Source organism: Toxorhynchites rutilus, chromosome 2, assembly GCF_029784135.1.
Source record: "Toxorhynchites rutilus septentrionalis strain SRP chromosome 2, ASM2978413v1, whole genome shotgun sequence".
Lineage (NCBI taxonomy): Eukaryota > Metazoa > Arthropoda > Insecta > Diptera > Culicidae > Toxorhynchites > Toxorhynchites rutilus.
Window position 1 is genome coordinate 63178049 of NC_073745.1, and position 12090 is coordinate 63190138.

The 12090-nt window shown below is 38.4% G+C and overlaps 1 protein-coding gene across 4 annotated transcripts in view; it reads right to left on the minus strand.

Moving 5' to 3' along the window:
- The window catches only part of LOC129768777 (uncharacterized), a 111078-nt gene that overhangs the window by 39846 nt on the left and 59142 nt on the right, over positions 1-12090 (minus strand). For all 4 annotated transcript variants that reach the window (XM_055770646.1, XM_055770644.1, XM_055770643.1 and 1 more), the window contains one exon: positions 534-638. In XM_055770646.1, coding sequence (XP_055626621.1) covers positions 534-593 — 60 coding nt within the window. In that variant the 5' untranslated portion in view covers positions 594-638. The remainder of the gene's footprint in view (positions 1-533; positions 639-12090) is intronic.

A 12090-nucleotide genomic window follows, 5' to 3' on the forward strand; every position in this document is an offset into this window, starting at 1 on the left:
TGTGGGAACACAACGGTTTTTGGGGTGTGTTTCACCTTTGTGGCCACCACACAATAGAGTGCTGCAGTTTGCACATGTTTTTTGCGAGCGCAATTTAATTTTCCGATCACGATCAGGTGTGTAAATATTCACCTGCTTCGCGAGCTTGATATCGACGGGAACGCGCGTCACCTGTGTGTGTGTGGAAATGGTTTCGCTAAAGGTGGCTTTTCTCATTCTTCAAATACTCTCATTAGCGGTGGAAAGCTTTATTATGTACCCATGTGCGCTTTTCTGCCACATGTTTCCAGCAGATGGGATGTTGAACGGGGACATTACATTGTAATGGCGCTGATAGCCATCTCATGACCAGCGATGCGTCGCAAAAGAACAAAAAACACCAGATGAGATGACACACATGATAAGGATTGTGTCGCGTTGTATGTGTACAATCGTCGGTAATTGTGGTCCTGGGGGAAACCTGTTTCAGATATTTTGCTGTCGGTAAGACCGATGGTAACATTGTTTTCCGAAGCTTTTCCATGGGTACTTACCGGTACATTGCTGGGGAGCGATTTCTCCCTGGTTGATTGTACTGTAGACTCATTATGCATGTCTAGGTGTATTTGTCCAGTTTCACATGGTCTATTGATTCCGATCTGGAACGAGAATGGGGAGAACCGAAGAGAATACAAGATAAATGATAAATGCTTCGAAAGGTATGCATCATTTTGATGTGTAGCTTTTGCATAGAAATCAACGGAATCGATCGCTTAAGGTTATATGGTTATGCAGCCATGATTAAGAGGAAAAATGCTTTTCACCGGCCTCAGAGAAAAGGTGTAAATACAACACATTTGAATAAAAGATACATTCAATTTTTTTTGTTCTTTTTTCGTACCCTTTGAAGGATAAAATTTAAAAAAAACAATACACATTATATGTTGTTGTTGTGCGTCTGTTTTTCTATCGATAAAGATAAATTCGAATCATAGACATGTGAAAGAAAGTAACCATGGTCAATTTTCAAGATCATATGATTTAACTGTTTATGTATATATTGGGTTGGGGAAAAAGAAATGTCGGATATTGTCAATATATGGCAACACTTAAACATATCTTGTGTTGTATTTATCGCATTGCATAACGAAGTTGCCTTCTAAATGGCAACAAGTTTGCGAACAAAACGGCACATACTTGACTTAAATTGGATAATTTTAAGTATGTTAAATAAAGCGTCAAATTTCGATCAGAAATACGACATTTCTTTTTCCCCAACCCTATATATAGAAAATGCAATGAAAAGAAACGTATCATTTATATCGTGCGGAATATGTTATTCAGAAGAAACCAATATCAACAGGTCTAGATTTCAAACTCACACTTCAGAAGTTAGTTTCTAGGCTAAGTGTTAGAATCCGAACTTTAGGTTTAGATTCAGGGTTTGAATGTTGAATTACAAATTCCAGACACAGATGATAGAATTCCCAGTCTTCACTTTTTACGGTATGTTTTTCTATCTTCGTTTCGTTCTTTGTTTACAAGAGACTTCAAAAATTGCAGATAATTCCTTAATATTTTCCTTCGTTGATCGTATTGTTTTCACATATTCACGTTGGAGAGCCTTAATTTTGATTGAATGTAATACTTTTCCGTTTACTGTTTTTGAGAGCATAGGCAGCCGTGGCAGTGTTCCGAGCTCTGCGATACAATTTTCTTACCCAATGTTAAAGTTGCTAAAACATACATTATAGACCCATTAAACGTAAAAATAATAATTGTATTGATATCAACACAATTTCATTCTATTGATTTTCATGACATGAAACGCTATGACTCACAAATAACATTTTATTGAGTGGTTTTTATAGCTGTTTCGATGATGTTGTCTGGCATCAGTGTCGAAAAAATTACGATGCTTTCACCAATACAAACAAAACCAATGCCGAAGATTGAAAAACGAAAATTTAACTTTCAGAGCACTTGCTAGAGTTTTCCGACGTTTTTAACTATACAGTGCGACAGCAGATGAAAATTCAACATCTTGTAAGTAATCGATTAGAATTTGGTTGATATTATTTGATGGGAAGTGTGCGAAAACGATCATTTTCTTCACACTGTTTCGCAAAATTATTGATTTTTGGGCGAGAGGTGAGGGAGGGAGATGAATGAAATGAGCGCCATTGTGGCAGCCATTTGTGGCTAGCTTCCACCTTCACCTTAAGCTATCGATATATGCATACTTGTGTGCGTACGTGCGTGCTTCATAACCCGCACGTAAAAAATAGTGCATCTGCGCTACGCTGAAATCCCATTTATAACTTCTCTCGTATACATTGGCCCTGTTGCGATGCCACAATCACCTAATATTTTGATGCAATGATGGATTGTTTGGTGGTCAAATTATGCAGCCGTAATTATAAATATAAACAAGGAGGGGAGGTAGCGGGAGGGGAAATATTTGAGCTAGGGTATTAGTAATGAATATCTGCTGAGACAAATATTCTGTCTTTTTCCAAAGAGTTAACATTGTTAGTTTTCCGTCATCATAAAGGCTTCGTTGGTACCTTTGACATCGCATCAATGCATTAACTGACGCTATGACGGAGCAGGCGTTAAGGTTATGCGTCAAAAAATAATTGGGGAATACCAAGCATCTTGAATGTCGTGCAGGAATGTTATGAATTGTTTGGGTTCACGTGCCAGACGACAAACTGCCTTCAACAAGGATTGCATTATCGCATTATCGTCAACTGATTCTACAATAAAAAAAATATTTCAGAGCGATCAACCATCCTACTAAACAGTTATTTCTAAAATTTCACAGCATTATAAAATAATATCCGAAGTTCTAACCAAGCAATCTATGTAAAATAACAGCGTGACTCTACGCCAACAAAGCGGTCGTATCTTGGACACAACCTCCTATAATTTTCTAATCGAACGATATCAGCAATTTGACGTTAGCAATTTTCGATGGCATGGTGTTCTATTAACATTATTCGGTCATTTTAAGAAATTTGAGGGCTTTTAGGCATTTTGAAGCAAAATAACACCAACTTTGATCACGAAACTTTCCAAACAAAGAAATAACAACTGATTGCATACAGTTTACATTTGACAAAGTGACATAAATGGCGTACTACACAACAAAATGGCACCAAGTATATTAGGGTATATTCGGGTGGATGGTGGATTTGAATATTTTGCCTTCGTTTTTAGTTTCATACGACATAACTCCTTAGGATAAAGATTCAAAATTAGGTACGTATTTTACATTATAGTTATATTCTATAATGTTCAAGTTCCAGATTACTGAACTCAGATTCCGGAATTCCGATAACTGGATACCGGTAAAGGCAAAGTTACAGATATCATTATGGAGAAGTTTGAAGATGCATAACTAGGTACTTTTAGGTACTTTTTCATGAGGACTCAAGTTAAATGCAACAGAAACAATCAGAATCATCAGACGTAACTTAACATGTTATTTTGTAATGTTTGCGAACTTTAGATGGACTCCATACGAATCAAAGCCGAGAGACGGCGACGACAGTTTTTTGAATAACAACCCATTCTTTCTTCATTTCTTCTACATTATTCACCACTTTAGGTCGTTTCAAAAGGTGCTCCTTCATAATGGCCTTGTATTTTTCTGTAAGGCTCAGTTCCGGAGTGTTGGGGGTTCAGATCTTTCGGCACGTAATCGACATCATTCACCTTATACCGCTTTAGCACATTCTTCGTGTAGTAACATGATGCCAAGTCCGACCAGAAGATCGTCGGGCCGTCGTGAGCCTTTAGGAGAGAGAGAAGCCGCTATTGGAGACACTACACCAAGTGCACCTGTCCATTCATGGTGCTTACGGTAACGAAAGGTGTACTCCGCTTTCTGCGAGTACAAATTGCTTGCTATATTGAGAACTTCTTAGCGAACTTCGACATCTTCTGCGGAGGTTTTCGGGAACATCCAACTTGGAAGTCATATACAGGTTTCCTGGAGTCTGGTTGAAGTCCATCTTTACATACGTCTCGTCATCCGTTACGCAGCAGTATGGTTTTGGTATCTTCTAGTCGCACAACTTCCGGTTTTTTGCGACCGTATTCTGTTTCTCGTCACGGTTTGGAGACTTCTGAACCTTAAACGTATGTAGCCCTGCTTGAGTTTAGGTATTCTGCACGAAAGTCTTGCTCATATGCAGCTTTTTAACCACATATTGAACTGAGGCGTTTGGTTTCCATTGAAAGGCTTTATGATCGTTCTCGTCAGACGTTCATTGAAACGTTTTATGATACCAGACACCATGGAATTCGTCATTCCCAACTTTTTTCCGATGTCACAATGCGACAGATCCTTATTCTCGAAGTACTCGTGCAAAACTTCCTCGCAAACGCACTATTTTTTGTCGCCATTTTGAAATGCTCTACATATAGTATTATGTGTCGTTAGTCTAATTAAAATTCGCATTAGGTTGAATAAACACCCAGAGAGTAAAAATTATAAAGGAAAAATTACCTTTTCCATTTCAAATATGTTTTCTCTATTTTAAAGTAACATGTTTTTACTGATGAGAAAAATTGATAATTGTGTACGGTATTGATAATTATTTTGTATTACATTGGTGAGTTTTTTTTCTTTATTTCATCCATACATAATACAGGAGGCATCTTGTCTAGGATCACAGAGGACGATTTTCATCATATCTCGTTCCACTTCAGTATCTATTATACGCGACATCCAACGATTGTTTACCATCCTTCCGTCATCATCACTCGGTAAACACTGGTGGAGTGAACAAACAATACCCAACAACTAAACAAAACGGCTCTTTTCAGGACCACCAAATTATTATCAAAAAGTTTACCGATGTAATACTTCAAACATATCCAAAATCAACAGGTAGCCTAACGGAATCCTACGTCAACTATGCGGTCGTGTCTCGGACACAACCCTCCTGTGACATTTTAGATTTCATTTCTTGTACCACTAACGAAAATAATCGAAAATTATTCATCTCTCTTGTATCGTAAAATACATGGATCATTATCAAAGCACTGTAGCACGGTAAAACCCAACTAATGTGTGAAAAAAAAGAATACTGTTCCATTCCGTTCATTCTACAGGGTTTTCCATTTCGGGCTTCCGAAAGTATACAGCCCTGCGCTGACAACCGTTTGACATAGCTGTCAACCAAAGCGTCATATCGTTAGTTGAATGTCTGCCATTTTACAATATGGATCGTTTTAGCATCGCACAACGTTTTAATTTTGTTAAATTATACTATAAAAATGATGAAAAACCGGCAAATGTTTTTCGAGCATTACGGACGGATTTTGGTCGTCATGGACGGCCTACAGAGCACACAATCGCTAATGTAGTGCGTAAATTCGAACAAACTGGATCCGTAGCGGATATTGTGAAACCTGTGCATCATCGTAATGTGCGTTCGGCCGAAAATATTGCTGCTGTTGCTGCCAGTGTGGAGGATGACCCGAATGTCTCGATTCCACGGCGTGCTCAGCAATTGGGCTTGTCAAACACATCATTGTGGCGAATTTTCCATTTGGACTTGCACCTACATCCATATTAAGTCCAACTGGTACAAAAATTAGAGCGTGGTGACCATGGAATGCGTCGGGCATACGTCGATTGGGTGAACGAACAACAGCAGCAAAATGCTGAATTTTCGCATCAAATTTTCTTCACCGATGAGGCTTTTCCGAGCTCGGTGGCTATGTGAACACCCAAAATTTCCGTATATGGGGCTCAGAAAATCCACACGTGATTGTTGAGAGGCTATTGCATCCGCCAAAAGTCACTGTTTGGTGCGCATTATGGTCTGGTGGAGTCATCGGGCCGTATTTCTTTGAAAATGAGGACGGCGAGACGGTAACTGTGAATGGTGAGCGCTGTGGCCGCATGTTAACCGATTTTTTGTTGCCACAAATTGAAGATATGGGTACGGATGACATGTGGTTTCAGCAGGACGGCGCCAAGTGCCACACAACACGACCGAACATGGTCATATTGCGAACGAAATTTGAGGGACGCATAATTTCGCGTTTTGGTGATGCCAATTGGCCGTCCAGATCATGCGATTTGAACCCGTTAGACTTTTTTGTGGGGTTATGCGACTTTTTTTATGGGGTTTTTGTGGGGTCCGCAAACTCTTGAACATTTGAAAGACAACATTCGTGAAGTTATGACCGAGATACCGCCCCATATGTGCCGAAAATCATCGAAAATTATCTGTTCCTGATCAAGGTGTGCGATGAAGCCCTAGGTGGACATTTGAACGATGTTGTATTTCACACATAATGGCATAAGCCAAACTTCAATTTGAAATAAAAGTTTCATCGAAATTCGAATTCTAAGTGTGTTTTATTTCAATTTACTTTCGGAATTTAAAGTTGGAAAACCCTGTACAATCTTTCGAAGCATGGTCCAAACATAATGTTCGTATAAGTATGGTTTAGTATATATATTTGTGTTCACATTTTGTTTAGGTTTTAAAAAGCCAAACTAATTTTTAATCATATGTTTGCTCAAGACTGGAGTTAAAAATTTAAAAAATCTATTATTTGCGGATGACTGTGTTCATGTGTTAACTTAGTTCATTCACCCTGAATCAATTATCACACTTCCTTCAAACAAAATACCAGAACAATCAGATACGTTTTATCAATATTGAATTTATCAATAGAATTTCGTTGGAAGTAGAAACCGCGTGGGAAAACTACCTTCTTAACAGTTGCTTACGGTGCTAATATTTTCAGGAAGACAAGAATATAAGCAGAGCCGAGAAATTAACCATTTTTGTTCCGTTTTCCTGGCTGAGAGCATGATCATTAATCTCGAGCAGAACAACTAACCGGATCGACAAAGTTGTACGAAGTTGTTTGGATCGTTCCTGACTAAAAAAAAAGAAACAAACATTTATGATATTCGTGCAGACTCGCGCTTTAATTCCGGTAACGGCACCAAATAAATCGCCCCGCTAGCAGCCATGGGATCATGATAATATATCACGCTTCTGGCAGTCGATAGGATCGACGAACATTCGGAAGCGACAAATCCAATTAAAGAACAAAGTCCAGGGTGAATGATTGACTTGATTAAATCTGAATGGGATTGAAGCTGATCGGTGTTGTGCTGTATGTATTTATATTTGGTGTCCGTGTGAATGTTTACGATGCATTGTTTAGCACGATTTTCGTTTTTCAGATTTCAGCGTTTTTATTCTAGAAATGTTTGAGTGACTATTTTTAGACAATATAACATCCTGAGCGAAAAACATTTCAAATGACTATCAACTTCTTCCGCTAACTAAAACATACAAGTTAATAAAGATATGACGAATGCACGAAGGGAAAGGGAAATGCAAAAACTTCATCACAGTCTGAGCGTTTTCTTCTGTTGGGGAACCAGACCCAACCCACGAGCCCTCTGATTGAATGTCGCCTACCTACGCGTGCCGATCTTGTGTTACCTGCCGATCAACGCTGTGTATACACAGAGGTTCCAACATGAGCCACGAAAGTATTTTTTTTCCTTAATTTAATTATACACCGCGTGGAAGCCAGGCATTATCTGTATTGACAGCAGCGGGCTTCCCGCGCTCTCTTGTTTGCTTTAGCCATCGCGCCCTCCTCGGGTCGCGATTACGTATCGAGGCGGGGGTCCAATCAACCGGTGAATGGAGCGTAATGGCGTCGTAAAAGAAAAGAGAGCTTGAAAGATTAGCCTTCATCTTTCCGAAAATTGTTCATCGGCACTAGCAGTCAGCTTCCATTCAAGAGGACGGCGGTGTGCATAAGTACTTAGGGTCGCTTTTATTATGCTCACTTTCCCATGTTTGGTAGTGTGGCAGTCCTCTGGCGTGGCTGCCTGGTAATTAAACAATGAGGTTTCCTGCAAACCTGACTCCGCTGCGGGAAAAGTTTCAATTAAATGTAATCTGCTTGAGCTTCAAACAAAGAAGTAAACTTGCTAAGAGGTATTCATGAATATCAAAAATATTATCTTGGTTATATGAGCCTCTGTGTTTTCTCTTACTATCACATCAACACAACTTTCTTGAGAAACATCATATCTCGAGTTGATCAGATTCTACAGGTCTTTACACCAAATCCCAAATTTGTAAGAGGAACGGAGTGTTCGTGAAAAGCTAGCACGTTCATCTACCAACGAATCGAACCTAACTTAATCTAAATCCATTAAAAGATTTCGATGTTGTTGCCTAATTTAGGATTTTCGGATAAAGCCAAATTCAATGTATCATAGTTGCATCTAAGGAGCTAGGTATTCATTTTATACTTATGACAGACATACCTCTTTGTCTCAAATTCCGAACACTTAAGCTTTGATAGCCATTAAACAGTGTCTCATTACTCAAAATGGTACTTTTTCGCGAAATTAATTTGATTTTTGGATACAATAGAGCTTTCTTTTTCATTTCACTTCACAAAAGTTGATTCACAAATATATTTTCATGGTGAATAACTAAAAATTACACTAATCACATTTGTCTTAAATTCCGAACAGCCAAAATACATTTGTTTAAAAAATTCATAACTTTTGAATTACTGGATCTGGATCGTAAATCTTTGAGGGTCATACCATAGAAAGCTTTGTCCAGTGCTCTGCGATGGCTCGCCAGATCCTCAGACTTCTCACTTGTAAATATTGATCTGAACCGCCCTAGATGCCCGCTGGTACATCCCAGCAGAAGTAGAAATGTCAATAAAAGAAGATTTAAATCCTAAATCACTTACTGATATGAGCCTTTTCCTCATAACTAATTCAGAAACACCGAGGTATGCCGCAATGAGATTGTTCGAGACTCCCAGCCGAAAGCACTTCAAAAATGCTCGGAATGACCGAGCATTTTTGAAGTGCATTTTTTCAAATTAGTTTTCTTCTAGTGGGTCCTGTTAAAAATTTGGTTGAAAACATTTTATATTTTTATTTGAGAGCAAAACGCTGATGCGTGCTTTTGCCTCACAGCCACTGCGCACTTTTGCCCCACAAGCAATGTTTCAACTAATCGAATTTCTGAAAACTATTATCTATTATAGAATGAAAATTTTCTTGACAATGTAGTTTCGAGCTTTCCAGTTATTTTAGGTAACAAAATCGTCATGCCCATGATTAAAAAAAATTGATCAAAACAACGCAAAACTCTTCTTAATTCACAACTTTTTGCCACTTTCATAAAATGTATCTTGCTTATGTGTGTGAGCTGCTGGTGTAATAATGTGCCTGATCACGAACATCACTGTCACATACGCCTTCACTTCACGTACACTTCACTTAATCTTTTTGTGTCTATCAGCATTGTCACGTACATTTGCGTGTAGAAATATACTCCGTGAAGTAAGCTTGTTCATTCCCGTTTATAAGAGACATGTCGGTTGCATAATTTCGGGCGTTTGAACGGTATGTCGGTTGCATAATTCGGGCGTTTAAACGTTATGTAGGTTAAATTAATATAGCGTATGAGATAATATTCCATTTAATTAAGCGTATGTTTTAGAATGACACGTTTGCGATTATACCTCGATGATTCGGTATTTCAATGCCAACTATTCGGGCTCATCCCATGATTCATTTGCTTGGTGCGTTAGTTTGCTGAATCAAATGCTGGTTCAAGGATGAGGAGGATTACTTGGTTGCTCGTAGTTGTTGAACATATGGGAATGTAACTTTATTTTCTCTTTCTATAAATTACTCTCGAGATAAAACATGACTATTATGTTTAGTAATCGACATCTCGCATACTCCTGTTCTTAGCTCTGTCTTACTCGTTTGAATAGTAAGAAGTATTTAGTATAAGTCAAGGTTAGAATCATTTTTTTAAGAACCGTTTCTAAAATTTTGATGAATATTAATATCTTCTTTATTTCAGAACAAACCCGAATTTATCCACCTCACGATTAGTATAATCTGAGCTAGCTACATATGAGATTCTGAAGTTTGATCCTCTTATCCTTCCCATTCTCGTGAAATTTGATATACGGGACATGAGGTTTGATTTGATTATTCAAACAGAAACTGTCGAGTAGCGTCAGCCAGAAGCATATAAAACAAAAAAAAAGCAGAAAGTGATTCACATTTTCTTTAGACGGATATCAAAATTATGGAAAAAGAACTAGAAAAGAATTTAAAAACAGTATCTTGTATATCTATTACGTGAAAAAGAAAAAAAAGCGTTATAACTATCGTCCTGATTTGGGTCTTGTGAACCAATTGCGAATGTTTGAATTACAAAAACCAGCTTTGTAATGTTAGAAAAACTTTACAGTCACTATTTTAAACTCAAAACATCAACAAATCAATATTAAGCATCAATTACTTATGATCGTTCTTTCTAATAAGAGATTATTAATTATTGTTTCTTTCAAACTATTCCAGCCTATTCGGGCCAGTGGCCTCCATTACTATTGCATGGTGTTGCTACTCTCTGTTAGTCTAATCGTAAAAATAGAAACAAAATATATCTATTCATTCAGGACAATCGCAAGCAGACCTTTCGCCATATTTCAAAGGACCTACGGGAGCTACATTTTCAGTCCTTAATTACATCCCATAGCGCATTTACCGAATCCAAATAAACAAATTTACGTCCTCTGGATACGTCAGAATCTCGTTCTAAAAATGCCACCAGGCGGGTAAATTGCTATTTGTTTATCTTTTCTTTCTTAAAAAGCAAGACAAGATTCAAAATGTTAGCAAAAAAAGCTAAATAAATCCGAAAAAATCCATTGCGCGTGACTAGCTTTCACCATCTAAAACACAAGTGACAAATATAATTGTTTTTCTCCGTGACATGACAGAATCGTGGTATTCATAATAACACCGAGTTCATCAAAGATGTCACGACGGATGAACTCTCCCGGATTCTACACTCACGATGGCAGTCGTAATAACGTTGTATATAATTCACTTTGTTTTCACCGTGAAGTGACGTTCGTGATCAGTCCCAATGTGTCAAACGAATACACTGTTGTCGATTTTTTCTGCTCGTTTGTTTCAAAAAGACCAATGCGCACTTTTGCCCCGCAGTACTCTACAAGCTTTTCGGTGTATTTGGGAGAAATATTCATCCATTCATCCATAAAGTAGTTTTTTAAATCAATATTGTTAGAAATTTGATGGTTTCTCACTTTCCTACGCAGATTACTCCCATAGTTAACTGGAGTGAAGATTTTTTTTGAGAAATCAAAAGCATCTTTCTGGAAACAGATAGAATACCTTTTCATTCTCATGTGATACTATGATTTTATCTAAATAGAATGTTACGAAAGCTTGTTTTCGACTTTCAAAGGTAGTGAATAGAGATCTGCATGGTGGCGTACGAATTCAGGTTTGAGTCACTGTACATCTCAATTGATCGCGATGCTCTATGCTGGTTTGGCTGTCCTATGATTAAATTTGATCATCAGAATAATGGTTTATTAGCTTCCCCAGTTCCTGTCCGAGGTGTTCAATTGCATGTGTTCGACACGGAAAAAGTGACACTTGTAGACTTCCTGAAAATGTTACAACTTGATGAAGTCTAGCGCGGCAGCTGTCGTAAAGCGCTCAAACACTCGCTACCACTTCATTTATCAGACGGATTATTACACTATCATCTTCTGAATCCACTGAGAGTCACCTTACGATACATGCACCAGTCTGTGATGCTACGCAACAGTGAGCAAGAGATGCCATAATATTTTAATGAATTAATTAAATTAATCGTTTATTGGCTAGCCTTCAATAGCAACATTCCGCGCCCGAGGATCCATCGACTGAAAAAATGGAAACAAGACTTCACACGCCGATCGGTCAGCTGTGGCCGCATCCGAACCATAAATGCGATGCGTGTTCATTTGCGACTGGGTGAGCACACTGATTGGGTACCTCTCACCCAGAGTCGGCCTTCCTCCTTCTGGAAACGAAACGATAGTGAGAGTGTCGTAATCCCCAGTCCCTTCGTACTCTTCGAACGGACAGATAGGTGGCCACATTTGAACCGTTTCGATTCGTGGTTCCCCACAACGAGCTCATTTGCAGTCTGTGGGTACAACCGGTAATTTAGCTTGATTAGAGGGCTTTGGTTTGCTGTG